This window comes from Piliocolobus tephrosceles, chromosome 3, assembly GCF_002776525.5.
Source record: "Piliocolobus tephrosceles isolate RC106 chromosome 3, ASM277652v3, whole genome shotgun sequence".
Lineage (NCBI taxonomy): Eukaryota > Metazoa > Chordata > Mammalia > Primates > Cercopithecidae > Piliocolobus > Piliocolobus tephrosceles.
Window position 1 is genome coordinate 134,376,376 of NC_045436.1, and position 22,827 is coordinate 134,399,202.

The following is a 22,827-nucleotide window of genomic DNA, read 5'->3' on the forward strand; positions in this document are numbered from 1 at the left end:
CATTTTCTTAATCCAGTCTGTCACTGATGGACATTTGGGTTGATTCCAAGTCTTTGCTATTGTGAATAGTGCCGCTATAAACATACGTGTGCATGTGTCTTTGTAGTAGCATAATTTATAATCCTTTGGGTATATACCCAGTAGTGGGATGGCTGGGTCATATGGTACATCTAGTTCTAGATCCTTGAGGAATCGCCATACTGTTTTCCATAATGGTTGAACTAGTTTACAATACTAGTTTACAATGGCCGTGATCGTATAGTGGTTAGTACTCTGCGATGTGTATATATATTTTATATAGATTTATAAATTTATATATTTTATATATTTATTTATATATATATATATTTTTTTCTTTTGAGATAGGGGCTCTCTTGCCCAGAGTGGAGTGCAGTGGCATGATCATGGCTCACTGCAGCCTGGATCTCCTGGGCTCAAGTGATCCTCCCACCTCACTCTTCCAAGTAGCCAGGACTACAGGCACACACCACCATGCCTGGCCAATTTAAAACAAAACATTTTTGTAGAAATGAGGTCAGCTGGTCTTTAACTCCTGGGTTCAAGCAGTCCTCCAGCCTCGGCCTCCCAAAGTGCTGGGATTACAGGCATGAGTCATTGCACCTGACCATCATTGTAATATTTTAATATAGGTTTCTTAGGTTTTTACTTTTCTGAATTTTTTAAAAGATAATTGCTATTTAGTTTTTGAAATGTTGGCTAAGATGCCTATATTTATCTCATGTCAAGTATTTTGTATGCATACAAATAAATGGTAATACAGTTTACTATGTTTTTTTTAGTTGAGATTCTAGTTATGTTTCTTCTGAGTATCTTTACTCTCAAGTTCAAGTTTAGTTATCCAATAATTGTGACTTACTCTGGCTAGGGGTATAGTAGTGTTGAGAATCTAAATGGGAGAAGTGAATAGTAAAGTTTTGTTTTAAGTTAGAATGCAATTTGTAAGACTTAAAGAAATTCAAAGGAAAGTGAACCTGGGGGAATCATAAGCAGAAAGCTAAGAATATTGGTATATGGGAGGAATATAAAATATCCTTACTCAGTTATACCGATGTATTAAAAGTTATCCAAAACTTTCAGAACTGATTTACTCTGTGTTTGGGATTGACCATTTATAGTCAGTAACTCTGAGTCATAAAATGAGAAAGGAATTGAACATTTGGATGAAGAATAAGATAAAGAAAAATACCTCTAACATACATCATATTACAGATATTGAAACAAGGCAGAACAGATTCAAAACTATATTGAAATTCTAGTGAAGTGGGAATCCCGAAGAATTTCTAGAGAACAAGGAATGATGGATGAAATGTAGTCTTATAACTGCTATTATTATTGATTGAAGATGTGGAAAATCAATGACTTTTTTTTTAGAATGCTATCCAATTTGCCTTATTTTGGTAAATATAACAAATATTCATGTGGTCGATAATGGTCTTAATCTTCATTACCCTATATTTCTTGACTTTCATATGGTTTTATTACAGAGGTTTTTCAGGAACCTGATCTTTCTTGTGCAGGGGATATTTATACTGTTCTAATGTACAGATAGACCTAGCAATATAAAATACAACTTGGAGAAATTTCTGTCGAGTAAATTTAGAGAAACTTGAGTTATGGTTTGTATTAAATCAGAAACATCTTATTTTTACATATAATAAAAACTTTCACATCATATTTGATGTTTGACTTTTTTTTTTTCTTTGAGACGGAGTCTCGCTCTGTCACCAGGCTGGAGTGCGGTGGTGCGATGTTGGCTCCTGCAGTCTCCACCTCCCCGGTTCGAGTGATTGTCCTGCCTCAGTCTCCGGAGTAGCTGGGGCTACAGGTGTGCACCACCATGCCCGGCTAATTTTTTGTATTTTAGTAGAGACTGGGTTTCACCATGTTGGCCAGGATGGTCTTAATCTCCTGATCTCATGATCTGCCTGCCTCGGCCTCCCAAAGTGCTGGGATTACAGGTGTGAGCCACTGTGCCCAGTCGATGTTTGACTTTTACACCTACTTAAATGTAATTTAAGACAGAAACACTTAGTTTATAATACCAGTTACTCCAAATTGCTAAATTCCTGATATTTAACTTGAAAGATTTTGCTATAAAATGGAAAATGTATGTTGATATGCAATGAAATAATAGACCACAAGGAAAAAATGAAGAGAAAGATAATTATTGTATACTGGCTATTAGCAAGGCACATTATATACATTCTCTTCTAATTTAATCTTCATAACACCCTGTGTGGAAAATATGGTAATATCAGTAAGTTATTGAGTCCTTACTTACTGTTTACCAGGGATGGAGTTTATCAGTTTATGTGTACTGTATTCTTACAAAAGTATAAAAGCAGATATTCAGATTATTTTAAGGATGAGAAAACTGAGGCTCAGAAGTCAAGTAACCTATTTGAGATCCCCAGTTTATAAAGTTAAGCCAAACTAGAATTCTAATCATTGGGCTCAAAATCTCATGCTTTTCCCACTATTTTAAAGAACTACAAAAATCAAGCTATTTTTTATTAAAATTTGACGTTATACCTAGCAGCAGAGAGATAGGTTTTAGAGCTTTGGCAGGAATTTAAAAGATTTCATGAGTTAGGAAAAATTCAGGCCTATGGGCTGAATTAGGTTATAATTTACCTGATTTGTCCAATTGATTGATAAATGGTAACACTATCCAAGCATTATTATATCAACTTTTGCAGGACTTTAGTTTTTCAGCGGATTTATCTTTGTATTTTTCCCTAATATTTAAATAAGTTTGTATTTCTTGAAGACACAGACAGTAAAGGAAAGAAGCTATAAAGCAGGCAAAGTGGGTATAGGAGAAAAAAATATACATTTTAAGTAGATTTTATACAAAGTTATAGTTGGACAACCAAGAGTTGATATATTGCTTTTGCTTCTGTTTTGCTTTTATAAAAACAAATGAAAATCAACATCTTGTCTTTGAAAAGTTATTTATTAGGTTCCTACTCCCTAGCAAATAAGTTTACATGACTTCTGGTAAAGTTATTTTTCTTCTAGTGTTAGATCCTTTCTTGAAACTTGTGTATTTACTTTTAGAGAGATTGGGAATGACATGTAATGAGTTAATGCAGTGAAGGTGGGACGGCAACTCTGAATGAAAGAACTGGGTTTTCTGTATCTAGCCCTAGGCATTTAATTTGTGGTTTCTTGCCCCTTCTTCACTATCTTCCCTATTATAAGATACAGAATAATGAAATAGGTTTGACCTTTTTGAAATCTTATTTCAGTCCCTTTACAAAAGGGATCCTACATAAAAGATTTCTCATAACTAGAGGAATACATTTACTACCATTACATTTTAAAGAATGCTTTGGCTTTGAAACTTAAACGAATTCTTACATAAATTACTGCCATTATTATGAACACCAGTGAAAATTTGTTTTTAATTAAAATTAAACCGTGTTACTAAGTTTTCATCATAAAAGAGGATACTCATAAAAGTGTAAACTTTGAGCCTTAAAAATGCAGAGGTAGCACTGTAAAGATATGCTAGAATCCTTAGAAAATGTGTTTTGTCATCAGCTGGCTGACATTCATTTCTCTGTAAATATTTAGAACATAGTATTGATGTCGTGGTTTATGCAAAGATTTGCACCTATCTTCTTCTGTGACCTGAGTTTTTAATATGAGATACTGTATTTTTCAATTCTAGAGTGTCCATTTGCTGTTTTTTAAAATAGATTCCAGTTCTCTTCATTTTTTTCATCCAGCTTTCTACTTTCTTTTCTTGAACACATTAATCATAGTTTTCGAGTAACTTGAATATGAAGGCCATTAGCCTTGTTAGTGGCTTAGATAATTTGCATGTTATAGATATGTTATTTGTCTGAGGATAATATCTGTAAAAAAGTGCTGACTTATAAAAATTTTTCTTTACAAAGTCAGGAATGGCCTTGAAATTAAGAACAAAATATAATTGAAGTGAAACCATTAAGATTTTAAAAAGAAGGAAAGAAGGGTAGATTCAGTGAAGTGACTGCATTAGTCAAGAAGAGAAAGGCATAAAAGTAGACAAGAAAGAGAAGTAAACAGATTAAAATGATACTTAAAAGACAAAAACTGTCAGAATTTGGTGTACTAGGAAATAAAAAAGGTGAAGGGCAGAGGAGGAGGTATATAAAGAATTATCATCTCTATTTTCCAGCTTTGTTTAGTAGATGTATACTAGGGCCATTCCCTTATTCGTCTCAGGATAATATCTGTAAAATATCCATAACATATCTGTAAAAAAGAAAAGTTCTTGATAAAAATGCTTTTTTTTTTTTTTTTTTTTTTTTTTTGTTGAGACAGAGTCTCATTCTGTCACCCAGGCTGGAGTGCAGTGACACACTCTCGGCTCACTGCAGCCTCCACCTCCCGGGTTCAAGCAGTTTTCCTACCTCAGTCTCCCAAGTAGCTGAGGCTACAGGTGCACACCACCACACCTGGCTAATGTTTGTATTTTTAGTAGAGATGAAGTTTCACCACGTTGGCCAGGCTGGTCTCAAACTCCTGACCTCAAGGGATCCATCCATCCACCTCCGCCTCCCAAAGTGTTGTGATTACAGGTGTGAGCCAAGGTGCTTGGCCTACAAAAAATTTTTTTTGTGATAGTATTATAATAGTTCTGTAGCATGATGAAAAGAACAGGAAATTGTAGGCCATTTAATCCTGGTTTCAAATCTCAGCTCCACCATTTCCTAGTACAGATTTACATTTCTTCACCTCTGTAAGCTTTAGTTTTTATATGTAAAAAGAAAGTAGTCCAATCCGCCATATAGGCTTATTGTGCAGATTAAATAAGGTAATAAAAGCAAGACACTTAACATGGGGTCAGACCCAAAGTGAGGATCCACAAATGCTGGTTCCTTATCTCTTCTTGTTTCTCCAGTTGTCTGTTATCATCCATCAGCAGGTGATTTTCTTTTACTCCTTTCTTCTTGCTTTTAAAATAAGTCCTTTTTTTTTTTTTTTTTTTTTAGACAGGGTCTTACTCTGTTGCCCAGGGTGGAGTGCAGTCACACGCACACTGCTGCCTTGACCTCCCAGGCTCAAGTGATCCTCCCACCTCAGCTTCCCAAGTAGCTAGGACCACATGTGTGCACCATCACACCTGGCTGATTTTTGTAGAAATGGGTTTTCACAATGTTGCTCAGGCTGGTCTTGAACTCCCAGGCTCAAGTGATCTGCCCTTCTCACCCTTCTCAGCATCCCAAAGTGCTGGGATTACAGGCATGAGCTATTGCGCCTGGCCTTTACCCCTTTTCTACCTGTTGGCCCTAAGTGTCTCACGTGTCCATGTGGAGAGACCACCAAACAGGCTTTGTGTGAGCAACAAGGCTGTTTATTTCACCTGGGTGCAGGCGGGCTGTGTCTGAAAAGTGAGTCAGCTGGATGGTGGGATTATCATTAGTTCTTACAGGTTTTGGGATAGGCAGTGGAGTTAGGAGCAATGTTTTGGGGGCAGGGGGTGGATCTCACAAAGTACATTCTCAAGGGTGGGTAGAATTACAAAGAACCTTCTTAAGGTTGGGGGAGATTACAAAGTAATCTCAGTTAAGGTGGGGCAGAAACAAATCACAATGGTGGAATGTCATAGTTAAGGCAATTTTCACTTCTTTTGTGGATCTTCAGTTGCCTTTGGCCATCTGGATGTATATGTGCAGGTCACAGGGGATATGATGGCTTAGCTTGGGCTCAGAGGCCTGACATTCTTGTCGTCTTATATTGATGATAAAAATAACATGTAATAGTGTTGAAGTGTTGGGGCAGCAAAAATTTGCAGCAGGTGGGAAGATGGTATGGAGAGATAATGGGCAGTGTTTCTCAGGGCTGCTTTGAGCGGGGTTGGGGCAGCGTGGGAACCTAGAGTGGGAGAGATTAAGTTGACGGAAGATTTTGTGGTAAGGGGTGATATTGTGGGGTTGTTAGAAGAAACAATTGTCATATAGAATGATTGGTGATGGCCTGGATACTGTTTTGTATGAATTGAGAAACTAAACGGAAGATATAAGGTTCGAATAAAAGAAGGAGAAAACAGGTGTTAAAGGACTAAGAATTGGGAGGACCCAGGACATCCAATTAGAGAGTGCCTAAGGGGGTTCAACATAATTACTTGTTTGGTTGGTGAGTGTTTGGGCTCTATCCTTGAGTTTTTTTATGTTGTCATATACCAGGCCAGATCGATTTAGATAAAAACAACACTCTTCATTTAAAAATATACAGAGTCCCCCCTTTTTTTTTAGCAGTGAGTAAGTCGGGCCCTCGGTGATTTTGGAGGAAAGAGAAATGCAAAGCCAGCAATTGTTTGTTAAAGAAGGATTAGAAATGGCTAGGAGAGAGTGAGTGAGATTGATAGTGTGGTGGAGATAGCTGAGGAGACGTAGTGGGTCGCATAAGAACGGAACGAGAATAAGAGTAAGTATAAAAGTAAAGAATAGGACTTCATCAGGGTAAAAGTATTGGAGTGTGTCCTGTCAGCAAAGATGATCTATCCACTGCAAGAGGGAGTCAAAAGTGGCGAATTGGGGATAGATTTTCACGACGAAAAGGCAATGAGAGGTTTTAAGAGACAGGCTAGCGGCTTGTAACCTACATGGAAGAGGTTATGAAATGACGACAGAATAGAATGGATGGGCCTCTCAGGCTGGAAGGAGATATTTTCCTTGGTCCAAGAATTTGCCTTGTGTGGGAAGTGATTGATAGGTGGAAGTTTCAGTGGCAGAGTAGGTGGGAGTGACCGATGAGAAGGAGAAAAACTGGCCAAGAGGGACAGAAGTTGGAACACTAGCTACTTTTTTAGCTACTTTATCAGCATAAGTGTTGCCCTGAGCGATGGGATCTGACACCTTTTGATGGCCTTTGCAGTGAATGACTCCAGCTTCCTTTGAAAGTGGCCTTGAGAAGAGTTTTTGTTAAAGAGGAATTAATGATGGAGGACCCTTGCATAGTAAGGAAACCTCTTTCAGCCCATATAACAGCATGGTGGTGCTGAATATGGAAGGCAGATTTAGAGTCAGTGTAAATATTGACCTGTCGTCCTTTTGCAAGAGTGAGGGCTTGACTTAAGGCAGTGAGTTCAGCTTGCTGAGAGGTAGTGGAGCGGAGCAGAGCGGTAGCCTCAATGATAGATGTGGAAGATATAGCATAGCCTGCGTTTGCTGGTGAGTGGCGATTAGGCCTGGTGGAACTGCCATCGATAAACCAAGTGTGATCAGGATGAGGAACAGGAAAGAAGGAAATATGGGGAAATGGAGTGAATGCCAGGTGGATCAGAGAGATACAGTCATGGGGGTCAGGTGTGGTATCCAGAATAATGTGGGAGGCCAGATTGAAGTCCGGATCAGGAACAATGGTAATTGTGGGAGACTCAGCAAAGAGTCAGTATAGCTGAAGAAGCTGGAGCAGAAAGTATATGCGTCAAGTGTTAGGAAGAAAATAGATTTTGCAAGTTATGAGAACTGTAGAGAGTTGAGTAGAGTATAGTTTGTGATTTTTAGGGCCTCTAAAAGTATTAGGGTGGTGGCAGCCTCTGCACGGAGACACGATGGCCAGCCTAAAACAGTAAGGTCAAGTTGTTTGGACAGAAAGGCTACAGGGCGCGTTCCCGGCTCTTGTGTAAGAATTTTGACCCAACAGCCCTGTACTTTGGCTATGTGTAATGAAAAGGATTGGGATGAGTTCGGGAGAGCTAGCATGGGGGCAGCTTCTAGGGCTGTTTTTAAGGAACGGAAAGAGGAGTGGCGAAAGGAGTTAGAATCTAGGGTCAGCTGGGTTTGCTAGAACAGAATAATGGGTTGTGGAGGGAGGTATTGAGGATAGGAGAGAATATGGGTTTGGCACCACGGTGTGGGTAGGCAAGACAATTTGGTTGATAAGGCGCAGATCCTTAACTAACCTTGTAAGACTTGTGTGGTTTTTGGACAGGTAAAATGGAGGAATTGTAAGGAGAGTTTATAGGCTTTAAAAGGTCATGCTGTAACATGCGAGTGATAACAGGCTTTAATCCTTTTAAAGCGTGCTGTGGGATGGGATATTGGCGTTGAGCAGGGTAAGGGTGATTAGGTTTTAATAGGATGTTAAGGGGCGTGTGATCCATTGCCAGGGAGGGAGTACAGGTGTCCCATACCTGTGGGTTAAGGTGGGGGATACAAGAGGAAGATGCCAAGGAGGCATTGGGTTGGGAAAAAGGGTGGCAGTGAGGTGTGACTGTAGCTTAGGAATAGTCAGGGAAGCAGATAATTTAGTTAAAATGTCTCGACCTAATAAGGGAGCTGGGCAGGTGGGGATAACTAAAAAGGAGTGCATAAAAGAATGTTGTCCAAGCTGGCATCAGAGTTGAGGAGTTTTAAGAGGTTTAGAAGCCTGGCCATCAATACATGGGGGCAAGGGAAACAGGTCGTTGAAAAGAAGGTAATGTGGAATGGGTAGCCTCCGTATTAATTTAGAAGGGGTTGGACTTACCCTCCACTGTAAGAGTTACCCAAAGCATCTGTGATGGTCCAGGAAGCTTCTGAGGCAATTGGGCAGCGTCACTCTTCAGCCACTAAGCCGAGAAGATCTGGGAAGGAGTCAGTCAGAGAGCCTTGGGCCAGAGTTCCAGGGGCTCTGGGAGTGGCTGCAGGTGAGTTGGATAGTCTGATATCCAGTGGGGTCCTGTACAGCTGGGACACGGCTTAGGAGGAATCCCGGGCTGTGGGCATTCCTTGGCCCAGTGGCCAGATTTCCGGCACTTGTAGCAACCTCCTGGGGGAGGAGGTTCTGGAGGAACCCCTGGCCGCTGCGGTTCGGGCGTTTTGAGGTCTTGTGTGCTGGAGATGTGGCTGGGGTTTGTCTCACAGTGGAGGCAAGGAACTGCAACTCAGAAATACATTGTTACTTGGTTGCCTGTACTCTATTATTTTACACCTTGAAGGCGAGGTTAATTAAGTCTTGTTGTGGGGTTTGAGGGCCAGAATCTAATATCTGGAGCTTTTTTTTAGTGTTGGGAGTGGGTTGGGTAATAAAATGTATATTGAGAATAAGACAGCCTTCTGGCCCCTATGGGTCTAGGGCAGTAAAACATCTAAGGGTTGTTGTGAAACAGGTCATGGACTGGGCTGGGTTTTTATATTTGATGTAAAAGGGCCTAAACGCTAACTGATTTGGGAGAGGTCAGATAAAGAAAAAGGAGCATTAACCTTGACTATGCCTTCAGCCCCAGCCACCTTCTTAAGAGGAAATTGTTGGGCACGTGGGGGAGGGCTAGTCGCAGAATGAAACTGTAAGCCATACCAGGTGTGAGAGGAGGTGATAGAAGGATTATAGGATAGGGGAGCGGAGGCTGAGGAAGAATTGGGACCTAGCTCAGCCTGGCGAGGAGCAGTCTGGGGAGGAGAGGTCATATGGGTCTGTAGAAAAAGAGGATTCAGAGGACGCAGAGCTTGGGGTGGAGACTGAAGGAACAGACAGGAGAGAAAGAAGAAAAATTTGGGATGAGTTGCATTGGGAGCAGAGACTAGGGAGGGACCAATGTGTAAAAGAATGCCTGGACATCAGGCACTTCAGACCATTTGCCCATTTTTCGACAAAAATTATCTAGATCTTGTAAAATGGGGAAATCAAAAGTGCCATTTTCCGGCTATTTAGAACCATTATCGAGTTTGTATTGGGGTCGAGCGGTATTGCAGAAGAAAATAAGGCCTTTAGGTTCTAGGTCAGGTGTGAGTTGAAGAGGTTTTAAGTTCTTAAGAACACAGGCTAAGGGAGAAGAAGGGGGAATGGAGGGCAGAAGGTTGCCCATAGTGAAGGAGGTAAGTTTAAAGAGAAAGGTAGAGACACAGAGAAGGGAGGTAGGGAGCAGCCCTTGGCTGCAACGTGGGTGAGCTGCCAAAGCTGGCGTCCCTGCAGTTGACTTGCCACCAAGGGAATGTGGGTGAATGACCAAGGCAGGCGTCTCTGCAATGATTAAACACCAGTGGAAGGCTGTCTTCCCAAGTGCATGACTGACGCTGGAGTTTTGGGTCCACAGATAAAATGTGTCTCTCTTGTCTCTACTAGAGAGGAAAAAGAACTGGAATTGGACAGGGAGATTGAAGGGTAGAGAGAGAGGCTGGAGAAGAGAGTGAAAAGACCTCTTACCCGATATAAAATTGGTGAGATGTTCCTTGGGCTGGTTGGTCTGAGAACCTGAGGTCGTAGGTGGATCTCCTCATGGAGTGGGGGCAAGGACAGGGGACTGGTGTCCCAAAGGAGTACCTCTGACCCCGGTCTTCGGCACCAAATGTCACACGCGTCCATGTGAAGAGACTACCAAACAGGCTTTCTGTGAGCAACAAGGCTGTTTATTTCACCTGGGTGCAGGCGGGCTGAGTCCGAAAAGAGAGTCAGCAAAGGATGGTGGGATTATCATTAGTTCTTACAGGTTTTGGGATAGGCAGTGGAGTTAGGAGCAATGTTTTGGGGGCAGGGGGTGGATCTCACAAAGTACATTCTCAAGGGTGGGTAGAATTACAAAGAACCTTGTTAAGGGTGGGGGAGATTACAACGTACATTGATCAGTTAAGGTGGGGCAGAAACAAATCACAATGGTGGAAGGTCATCAGTTAAGGCCATTTTCACTTCTTTTATGGATCTTCAGTTGCCTTTGGACATCTGGATGTATACGTGCAGGTCACAGGGGATATGATGGCTTAGCTTGGGCTCAGAGGCCTGACACTAAGCACTGATTCTTCCTTTTGTAATTACATATATTTTTAAAAATTCCTGATAGCCGCACTTTTTATTTTATTTGCTTAGTGAAATTCCTTTGTCTTATGAACAGTTTTTCTAATATTCTGCGGTCAGTTGAAACTCTTTTTTATTTTTTAATTTTTTGAATAATTTTTTTTAAACAATAGTGGTGACGTATTTGCTGCCCAAATTAAAGGAGACCCTTCCTGCACCCTGCCCCAACCGAAGCGTATTTTTATTTGACTAGATTATTGAAAGCAAAAAAAACCGTTTGAGACCAAGTGGGAGGATTGCCTAGTGGAAATAGGTCAGGCAGAAGGTGGGTCAGATGGGGACCTCAAAACTTAATTTTAGTTTTTTAAAACGTTAGTACTTTCTAAAATGTTATTCAGAGTTAGTAGATAACAAACACCCTTTAAATTGTGCATTTTTGTGTACATGTTTCTTTTTTTCTGGAGAGAGAGAATCCCCATCTTTCATAATTCATAGCCAGTATAACCTGAACAAGTTAATAGTCTCTCACCAGCCTAGATTGTAAACTTGAAGAAATTCTATTTAAGATTAGCACCTATTAAGTCACTGTTCAGTACTAAGAGGATATTTTTAATTCACAAAATGTTAGCAATTTTCTTTTAGTGTATTTCCATCTAAAAATATTACTTTTAGTAAATAGTACATGATACTTCAGTGGGTGTTTTAATATATCTAGATTATGTAAAAGTTAATGTTCATATTAAAATTGTAAGAGGTGCTTTAATGTACAGGAAGGGAATTTGTTTAAAAATCCTTTTGAGAAATCATATTCTAGTTTTTTTTTTTTGGTGAATCTAGGTTTTTCACGTATAATACTGTGATATGATTATCTAATTTTCTGCACATCACTGGAATATAAATTTCATATTAATCCAGAATGAACAGAAGTGAATAATATAATTTCCTCTTAAGTTCTCTTATGTTAAAATAATTCATTTTAAATTATATATGGTTTCTTCCTAATAACTTACAGCTAAAAACATTGTTTTACTTTACAAATTCAGTTTACACAGATGTCTAAAGATAAATAGCATTCTTATTTGAACAATATAAGTTAAAAACAAGATTATGAATACATTGAAAGCATTATTTTAAAGGTTAATTAATGCATTATAGATTTAGGAGTTTAAAATTTGTTTTAAGTAGGGAATTGAACATTTGAAGTTTTTCTTTCCCATTTTGTGATGGTATGAATAAATCCAATTCAAATACATTTTAATTATAGGTTTAAAATAGATGAACTTTTATAAATCGTTGTTAGTGAGATATTCTATATATTTTGTTAGCATATCATAGCATCTTTTTGTTCTAATGACTGATAATACTCTTTTATTGGGAAATATTAAGAGAAACTTTGTTACAGTTTCTACACTTAACATTTTTTTTCTTTGGCTGTTAGTGCTCTAAAATTCATGAGATTTCCATTGGTTTTATTAGTAATGTCTAGAAAACCACTTCTTTGTAAAACCATGTTTTCAAACAATTGATTGTGAATAAATGAGTCATTGGGAATTAGGAAACTCTTAAGTAATAGTGGTGGCAAAGTAGGAAATTAATACCTTAAAGATTTTCTGAATGGTTCTTTGCTGTGCTGGAAGACTTATTTATGTCTAATGGCATTTAATTTGTTTATAGGGAATAATATTAATAATTTATTCCTAAGAAAGTTACAGTATTTAGGAAAAATTACAGAAGAACCTAATAACTCAAATTTGAATTTTCAGGAAATCTTAGTTTTCTATTGCAGTAATTGAGTTTGTCTAGGTGTATGTGTATTTTGCTGTTATAAGCTTACTTTAGATGCTTCTTTGGAAGATATGTCTTATATGGTTATGTCTTATCTAATAGTGTTGATTAATCATTACCTTATTAGCCATTTTATGAATTACTGAGGCCCTTTTAGTTCTCTTTCAGTTTTCGTGTTTTTCCTTATTTTCACAGTTCTGCTAAAGATCTAAAAGGGACCAAAGGCAATATAAATAGAAGCCAAAATTTCTATTCTTATGTTTCTACTACTTGTTGCTAACTTAAGTCTAATACTTGTTTAGTAATTGAAATGATATTTTTTAAATCTCTTACTAATTTTTACTTTCACGAAGCTGAATGGCTGTATTAAAACTAGTTCACCAATGAGAAAAATATAACCACTAAGGTGTGGAAATGAAGAAATGTGTGTGTTTTTTTAAAAAAGAAAAAGGGTCATTTAAAGTGAGCTGAGGGAGATGGGTGGGATCCAGATGCTTGGAGCTGTCTACTTCCAGACCAGGTTAGTAACATGACGCCATTCACACAAAAAAGTTGTTTTGCCTGCATGTTGTGAGTTGGTGGTCTTGGTCCTTTTAATTAAACATAAGAATACATCATAAAATTACGTTTCTTGTTGATCATCTTTTGCAGAAAGACTGAGAATTCCATTGGTAAAGAACCTAACCTGTCCCCTCACCCCCAGGGTGTGAACAGTGAAAAGGATTAAGGCCCACTGTAGGGAAGCTTGCACTAAAGCCTGCACTGCCCTTTCCCCTGTTCTTTCAGCTAAATAGATTTTTAGTTCCCATGACTATCAATCTGGTGCTTTTCACAAGCACTAAATTCTCTTAAGAAAATTAAAAATGACTTATTTTTTTAGAAACTGGCCCGGAATACTGAAAGATGGTGTTTTTTTGGTACTTTGTTTCATGTTGATAGATCCCATACATATTATTTTTTTATGATGCGTGTTAATTTGCTTCAGCTTGTTTTGAATTTGGAGTTGAAATAAATATTTAAAAACCAAGGACAGGTTGTTACATGATTAGGTTTGCTTGCCCACAGTTAGCAATTGTAGAGTTTGACACTATTGAATCTTACATTTCATTAGAAATAGCTACCTGACATCCCTGTGGACATATAAACTCTTTAACTTTTATCTGGATGACTACATTTATAAAGTGCTTTCTTTTCATGTTTAAAAGCTTTTAAGTGGCTTTTATAAATGCTGAAGTGTCATTTTTTTTTTAAGTATCTGCCAAATTGGTATTGTATTTAATCTTGAAAATATATTTTGGTTTTCTTAACTAAAAATAATTGCATAGTATTAAACATTCTCAGTAGCTAAACTTTTTTTTTTTCTCTATTTGAGCTTTTGTTGTTACTAACAAATAATTTTTGGCACAGTTTCTTTTTTTTTAAATGACTGCTAGAATCTATATACTTGTCACCTTAGTGTGCTAGAAGTGTTCCACTCAAATCAAGGGTTCCTTTCTGGTTTTGTATGTTCTCACCTGCTCCTCACTGTAAATCATTGAGATGTCAAGTTCAATGATTAATTAAGCTGCACGTGCAAGTGCTTTTTTTTTTTCACCTGTCAAGCAGGAAAGAAGTCTTATAGCAAGATTAGATGGTGCTAATTCACAGCTTTTACTTCAGACTGTGAAGTGTGTAGCAATATTTTATATTTATATGCTTATTCAGAATGTGGCATATCAGGGCTTATTTGTTTTAGAATTCTTAAATATTGTAAGATACAATTATTATACCAAGCCCCATCATTAAACTCCTAATTATAGGCAAAGCAGAAATTGAGAATTCCTACATAAATACTTTGGAATTTAAGATTTATACTTTGTAATTATCTGTTATTCAAATACTAGTAGTTAAGTTAAAGTAAATATTTTTAAGTTTTAAAATTGTGTGTATGAATGTGTCTATATCATAATGAGATCTATTCCTATTATAGCATGGGTTTAAATTTCTGATGAAATGATGGTGGTAACTACGTTTTTTTCTTTAAGTAATAAGTATTTGCAGAATGTAGTGTTAAGCTTTTGGGTACCATTTTATACATTAATATAAGACAATGGACTTGGAAAGCTTGTTCCACTCTAGTTCTTTCATCATCCACCCACCCCCAAAATCATCAGTAAAAGTAAAACCTTAAATTGTGTAGTAATCTTAATCTATTATTAAAAGGCCCTAGAAAGAAAGATTACAAGGTAGATTCAGGTTTTGAATCGGTTTTGCCATTGGTTTAGCAGCGGGTGGGCAGGCAGATGCCTGCTCAGAGTAGAACCTATTGCCATTTTTCACCATTGATAGAGTAGCCTTTCAGAGTCAATGAGCTCTGTCAATGTGAGCTTGTCAAGGCTACAACTTCATAGACCTGAGAGGCGGTTTGAGAGGTCAGCCCTTTTCAGGTTCGCTGTGATGCAAATGAACTTTAATGCTTAAACAACTATTGGAATTTTTATGTCTGCTCCTTGTTCTTTTTTCTTCACAAAGTCATTGACGAGACATTCAGTGCTTTTTAAATTGGAAGTTGCATTGTGCTAAAGACCTAGTACAGATTTACGGAGGGCTGAAAGCAGTTAGATCATGTTCTTTTCATGGTGCGATTAGAATCAAATCGATTTCCCTACAGCCTTCAGCATTCAGATGGCAATTTTAACAAAGCTTGGGGGCTAGACAAGGGACAAAACGACCGAACTGAATGTTAATTACACTCTGCAGCCTTATTTTCTTTTGATTTGGGGCTGACTGGCAACTAAATTAACAAAAAGTGTGACCATAACTGCTGCCCTATTTTCATTTAAAAGGAGAGCTGCCTCTAAAAGGCTATCTTTACAAAGAAACAAGTGAGGTCTGCTGATCATTGTTAACAAGGGCACATTTTTTTTCTTTAAAATTCTTGCCAAAAAGACTCTTCAAAAAGAGTAATGTAATAATAAATTAGTCATTGGCATATTATTACCCAGAGAAGTAGCTGATTTTCTGAGTTTTGTGACATAAGCTTGGAAAATGTAAGGCAGTAGTCGTAATTCATTGGTAGTTATGAAGTATAATTGGCACCTATGTGACTTTGGTGTATCTTTAGCATGTTTAATATGCTAAAAGGTAATGTAACTATTTAAAGTAGATATTTTAAATACATGTTAAAATTTTATTATGTAACATTAAACTGTTCAAACCCAGCTTGATCCTAACAGTTTTACACCTAGCTAATCCTTGCTTGACATGCACATTTTCATATTTGATTACTAGTACTTCCTTATCCCACATTAATAGTGGTAAGATGTTTTTTTCTTTCCTTTGCAAGAAAAGTGCAGCTGAACCAAGTTGCAGTTGATCCTGGTGGCAACACTGTCATTTTTGCACCTGCAGCTGTGTCAGTCTCATCCTAACACCTGGCACCGTGAATTATCTTCTTTTATCCATACTCCCAAGCAGGAAACATTCTTGCAGCGTAGCGTATCTTGCATCAGTCAACTGAAGTAAATTCTCAGTTGATTCCTGAAACAGTAATATTGAATTAAGAGTTTGATTTTACTATCAGATGGCACTTTTATGTTGGTTTAAATAAAATTTTGACTCTTCAAAAAAAATCTATTGGTAGAACAATCAGTAAGCTGTCTTTTAAATATGGGCATTATTTTAAGCATGATGTGAAAATTAGTTTGATTTTATAACTCATTGATTTAATATTAACTTCCATTTTTTTGTTTTGGAACTTACTGAAAGGCCATTTGCATTTTGTTAACTAATATTTACTTTTGTTGTAAAATATGTATTAAGGAACTTCTGTTACTATTTAAGTATTGGAAACATTTTTGAAAAAAGTGGGGATTTAATTTTATTTGGCAGATGACATTAGCTTTTAAACCTTGATAGTTTTAAATCAGAGGCTAGTAAAAAAAGATTCATATGATAGAAATAAAGCCATATCTTTTTAAAGAAAGAGAACTCTTTGTGTTCAGGTTACCATTTAGTGCTTAGAAAATGGATAGTGATGCACACTGCAGTATACTCAGTCACTGTCTTATACCTCTTCCCTTTTCACAGAAAAAGCAGCTGCAAAACAAAGTTTTCTAAAACCAGTCAAGAGTAAACTTTTTTCTCATTTGTCTTCCAGACACGAAGATCGATTGAGAAGTTATTAGAATGGGAAAACAATAGGTTATACCACAAGGTGAGTACCACAGGGAGCAGCTTCGTACTGTTGGGGTCTGAATTGCACAGTATGGAAACAGATGCTTTTGTTGAACTAAAAATATGAAAGGTGGACAAATGGGTTAGTCTGTGTGCTGCAATAAAATAGAGCTCATTTTTCTTCTTTTACTCTCCTACTTGTCTAGCTGTGCTTGCATTGGAGACTGAGCAAAAGGAAATGTGAAACGAATAACATGATGGAATATGTAAGTTAAAGGGCTGTTTTGTGAGTTTCTCTATTAAATGATCATTTATTTTGCTTCTGATCTTATTCTTTCCATGATTATTAATCAGCAAAGGTGTCAGGAGCTTAATCTCCTGAGTGCAAGGATTTTCTACGGTTCACAGATGCATGGTTTCATGTGCAAGACTGATTTATAAAGTTATGAATGACTTGAAAACAAGGCTTCACTGTGTTCTGAAAAATAATAAATTAATTGCCAAGATAAAATAGCCTGAACATGTGTTGATGGAGTGTGAAATTTTAGATGCTATATAAAGAATAACCACAACTTTGGTTACGCAGCAAGTCAGATATGGCTTTTTTATATAATGCTAATCAAGTTTCCAAGTATGGAAGAAAACCTTTCAGCCAAGCCATTGGAGCTTAAGAAACCTTTAGCCTTTATAGATTTTAACTGCCCGTACCTCAGTGCCCTTTAAAGAATCTGTTTTAAAGTGTTATTAGAATATCGCTTTGTAAAAATTAAAAGTAAGCAGAAAATGAGATGTTGATCATCTTGTGTTTACTTGTTAAAAAATATCTAATTTGGCATATATATATACAATGAATTTTGTACTTACTCAGCGTGGGATTTAATTTACCAACTCCATGATTTACTTGAGCAGTTTTTCTCCTTTTGAGAATTTCAGAATATTCTAGAAAATTAAGAATTTTAATTCTCTTTTGAGCTTGGGTATTTTATTTTAAATATGGCCAGGTTGTTTCTTTAGAAGAAAAAAATCTAAGGAAAAATTAATTGTTGAAAGTAAAACTCAGAGCCTTTGTGAAGTATCTGTTATAACATTTCTGAGGAATTTTGTCTATTCTTGAAAACAATATAGCCATCATAGATGTGTGTGTGTGTATGTGTAAAATATTGATTAAAAGAGTGTTTCGTTGTAAATTATCATAAAAGCATTTTTCTCTGTTAGCATTTTCCTGTTCTTTCATTATCACACAGTCAAATCCCATTTCTGTCCTTGAACATAAAAAATATTTTTAAAATGTCTTATACTAGCTTTATTCAAGTAATGTAGATTTTATCTTTATTATATCAACATGTTAATTTATGATGATGAGAAAGACACCTGATACTTCTTTATAATCATAACACATTTGAGTAACCCATTTTGAGGTGAGAATACTAGTCTTGTATTTTCATCTTAGATAGTAGGAGGGTTTATGTATATATTTTGGGGAGACGGATGGATAAGAGCTGTAAAGAATTTAGTGAAAAAAATTACTACGTTTGTAACACAAACACTAAGCTTAAAACTAAGGTATTAATTTTTTGTGCATTTCTAAACTTACTTTGGAAAGGAAAACATAAAAGTTATCCCAATGCTATGATTTCCAGATAGAACTGTATGACTATAATTTATTCATAAAGTAATTTAACCTTCCAAAACATTCTGAACTATATGCTTTGTTTGTAAAATAAGTTTCCTTGAATTTTTAGATAATTAAGCACTTCTACTAAAGCCATTATATTATTTTCACTCCATCATAGAAGATACCCAGAAGAGTAGTAAAGATAAAATAAATATTTAAATTGCTGGGAAAAAGCTGGGTGTAGTGGGCATGCCAGTAGTCTAGCTGGGGAGGCTGAGGCAGCAGGATCACTTGAGTGCAGGAGTACAAAGACAGTCTGGGTAACATAGCAATACCCGCCTCTCTTTAAAAAAAAAAAAAAAAAAAAATATATATATATATATATATATGCATGCTGGGGAAAAATGTGTTTTGCTAGATTTTCTTAGAGTATATATATATTTGTGATAGTTGAAAGTGAGAATAATGTAGCTTAAAAAATTCATAAAAATGAATTTTGAAAGTTAAACTAGCAAATAAAATTCATTTTATCTAATGAATTTGGGCCTTTTTAACCATTTGTCCCTCTTTCCCTCAACTTTTCTTTAACTTAAAGAAATTTCATTTTGTTAAAAGAAAATAATTATCCTTGATTAAATTTGAACATTGGAAATACTAAAATATATATATATATATACCGCCTTGGTGCTAACTTTTCTTTGTTCAGATATGGTAGAGACAGATGATTTAGAATAAATGAGACAAGTGGCTTCTGAAGGAAAAATTTGTAGGATGTATTATTTAAAAACTAATAGTTCAAATGTAGGCAAAGATAGCCTTTATTTTGTATGTTATGTATTAATAGTATATATTGTAAAGTGTGAGGATGCCCACAACTGGGGACTAAAATTATAAAGACTGATTGAGGACATATTTGAAATACAAAAGAATTTGTTTAATGTTGACTCTTAAGTAATTTAAACATTTAATTGTCAAATTTTAAAGCTGCAAAGAATCTTGTCATCTAGTTCGATGCCTTTGTTTTATAGATAAGAAACCTAAGAAACAGGGAAATCTAGCCCAAATGAAGAAGCTAGTTGGGAGAAAATATTTTAACAGGGAGCTAGTGAACACTTTGTAGGCAAATCACAGGTCAGGAGAGTGGCAAATGTGACAGCTAAGGCTTAGTGCAGGATACCTAGAGTAAGACAGGAATATTTTTGAGCCAGGTATAGAAGTGTGTCTTCTTTATTGAGGCAGATCAAAACCTAGGAGAACTGAAGAGTGAAAATGAAGATTCCTGGCCCAGACAGCTAGTTTGTAGAAGTATTGAAATCTGGAGGTTATATCAAGCAAGACACAGTTTCCGAAAAAGAACGATGAGTCACTAGACTTAGAAACTTTTAAAATCAAATAATTTTTAAATCACCATCTATTTCATACAAATATGGGGCAAAAGAAAGAGTTGATTGTAATTTAAGAAAATTTAAATTTGGAAAAATTAGCTCTGGTCACCTTGTGTAACTCTGTGTTACCATATTTTGTTTTCATTGGTTTTCCTTTCGTTTCCTATTAAAAGGCCTTTTGGAACAAATTTTAGCCTGTAATTTTGCTAACCTAAGAAGAAATGGACTTTTTCAAAAATAAAGAGATAAAGGACCTTTTATCTAAAGATTACATACTCTGGTAGAGTAAAATGAGAGCAACTCTAGAACTTAGAGAAGACTCATGTAATTGGGTTGATTAAAAAGGAGAAAGTCTGAAGAAAAATGTTGGGTGAGCTGCAGTCACGTAGGGTGGTAGAAAGGGCAAGTCTTTGGAGTTAAAGACAGTCTTTTATTCAAACAGTGACTCCACAATCAATTGTGATACAACTTCTCTGGATCATCAGTTTCCTCATCTGTAAAATAGGGATTATAATACTTGCCTCATAGAAAAGTTGTTGGGTTTAAAGAGACCCAATGTAGTATGGAACACCTGGTATACAGTTAGTTCTAAATGCATACTAGCCCCTTTTCTCATGAGTGCAGGGGAGCATGCATGTATGCATGTTTGCTCCTCCAGTGTGTCAGAGGCACTATCTATATCACCCTTCTCAGGCTTTGGTGATTTTACTTGCTTATTTGTCTTCCTTTTCCTAGAGCTGAGGTATTTCATGTATTTGGTAAAGGTCCAGAACTAGAAGAATTCTCAGTGATGGAACTCTGCATTATCAGATAAAGATCTGTTTTAGTAATGCAAAGTTGCGGTTTTAAAATGTGAATGGATTTTCAAAAACATTGCGATAGCATATAATTGAAGTTTTAAGAAAAAATTTTGTTTAAATCTTTTAAAAACTTTTTCTTCTCCTTTTACAGGTCATCCTCATAGAATTTTTACCAAAGACACCGATTTTTCGACCAGATTAGCATTTACTTTATTTATAGAGACTTTCCAAGTATGTTGTCTTTCCAATGGTGCCTTGCTTGGTGCTCTCCTGGTGGTGACATAACATTGGTTCTACAGAATCGTGTGGTGTTTTGTTTGTTTGTTTGTTTGTTTGTTTTTAAATAACCGCATGTTCTAAGTGTGCATTTTTGTCAATCTTTGCAACAGTTACTTCATATAGATGTTTAATACTTAAGTTATTGTGCTCTTTTCTGTTATGTATTCTGATTTTCAAGGATTACTTTTTTGTATTATCAAAAAAATACATTTGAACTTAGCATAAAAAGTGGCCAGCCTTTTTTATTTTGTCACCAAGGTACACACAGTCCTTTATTTATAAATTCCTTAACAGAGAAAAACACCTTTGTAAGGCTCAAATTATCTATTCCAGCAAGCACACTTTTTGTATCATTTTTTCTTTCTTTTAAAATTTGATATTGTCATTATTTTAAAATAGTAAGTTTTCTTTAATAGCCTTTTGGAACCTAACATATCCTTTCTCATACAATTTCTAATGCTCTGTTTATGGCAGATAATCTGTAACATTATGAAGACCTATCAAAAAGTTTTAAGAGTATTTCTGTCTTCAAAGGTAGTAAGACAGGATTAAATTTTTATTAGAATAGACAAATCAGTGAATGGTATGCATGTATCTAGTGGTTACTAGAACTCAGGATCGCAGAATATAGTAGCATCACAATCTGTGTATATTTTTGATCAAGATGATAATAATGGCCTTACTTGGGTTATTTTTATTGTTTATCAAATCTTATTTACAAAAGAGTGGAAGTATTCCTTTACACAATTTCTAAGGAAAATATTTCTTCCAATCTATCACAATTACAGAATGGATATATGTTTCTGAAAAGTTTTTGAAAGAAAGTAAAAGTTCTAAAACTAAAAGTAAGCTGCTATTTAATATCCCATTGATATTTAGAACCGATTGTTAATAAGAAATGGAGAATGCATTTAGTACTGTTTTTATCCACTAGTTCACTTTCAGTACAGTTATGTATACTTGTTTTGATTGAGAGTGTGACACATATGTTAAATCAGATTAGCTTGTTTCTTTTAAATATACATATACACACATACATATTTTTTTTCTCCTTTTTGTTGTGCATATCTCTATGCATTTTTAAACTTTTAGATTTGTGAATGACCTATGTATAAATTTTTGTTTTTATGAACCAGAAATTATACAAGTTTTAATGTGTGTCCAGAACTTGTTCCATACAACTGTGGTATCGAGCAATAATGTCAATAACTTTTGGAATTATATAAACTATGCTTAATAATTTGTATTGAGAATTGGTACCACTATACAATACTTTTTTCCTTGTATTAAATCTTTTAAATACCAGTTTCATTAATTTATATACCTGTATTTTTAAAAGTATTTCTTTGTACTTCTTCAAAGTACTGTAATCCTATATAAATTTGAATAGTCACATGCCAGTATCTCATGTCCTATATCCTGTCTTGGATATTAGGAGCTATCTTAAAAACTAGGATTAAAATTTTTTTTTTTTTTTTGGTTTGAGAATTATATGTTTTCTTTGCCCCCCAAATAACAACTTGAATTTGTAGAACACTTTTCCTGTGAAGAGCTCAAAGTATAAAGAATTCAAATACTTCTTATTTTATTTAACTTGTATCTAGGGTGTGTCCTACCATCTTAAAGTAGTGCAATTAAAAATAATGCCATCTAGAAACTTCAGTATTCCTCTGTGGTTTCAGTGTGAAAAATAATTGTATCTTCATACAATGCTAGATCTGCCTCAGGATTCAGAAAGATCAGAAAAATATAATGACTGTGTAAACTATGCAGCACAGTGTTCCGTGTATAAAATTGTATAAATCTATAGAGCACCATATTGATCAGCTTTATAAGAAGAACTTATCTATTTACATAATTTATTCTCCTATTATTAGTCTACTGTGGATAATAATTTTAAAATTACTACATTCCCTTAAGGATATTTTAACTGTAAGATAATTTTCATAGTCAATGATACTAAGTATAGAATTTTTAAAAGCTTTTCTGATTTTATTCAGCCATGTGCCATTTACTTAAAGATTCCCTAGAAACGTACATTTCCAATGTATATATAGAAAAGAACTGTGAATACTTAATA

General features: G+C 35.8%; 1 protein-coding gene across 1 annotated transcript in view; it reads left to right on the top strand.

The window, feature by feature from the left end:
• Nucleotides 1-22,404, top strand: part of CHIC2 (cysteine rich hydrophobic domain 2) — a 54,992-nt gene extending 32,588 nt beyond the window's left edge. Inside the window, exons 4-6 of the mRNA XM_023183142.3 lie at nucleotides 16,652-16,708; nucleotides 16,875-16,934; nucleotides 20,620-22,404. Coding sequence (XP_023038910.1) covers nucleotides 16,652-16,708; nucleotides 16,875-16,934; nucleotides 20,620-20,670 — 168 coding nt within the window. The 3' untranslated portion in view covers nucleotides 20,671-22,404. The remainder of the gene's footprint in view (nucleotides 1-16,651; nucleotides 16,709-16,874; nucleotides 16,935-20,619) is intronic.
• The last annotated feature ends 423 nt before the right edge of the window (nucleotides 22,405-22,827 follow it).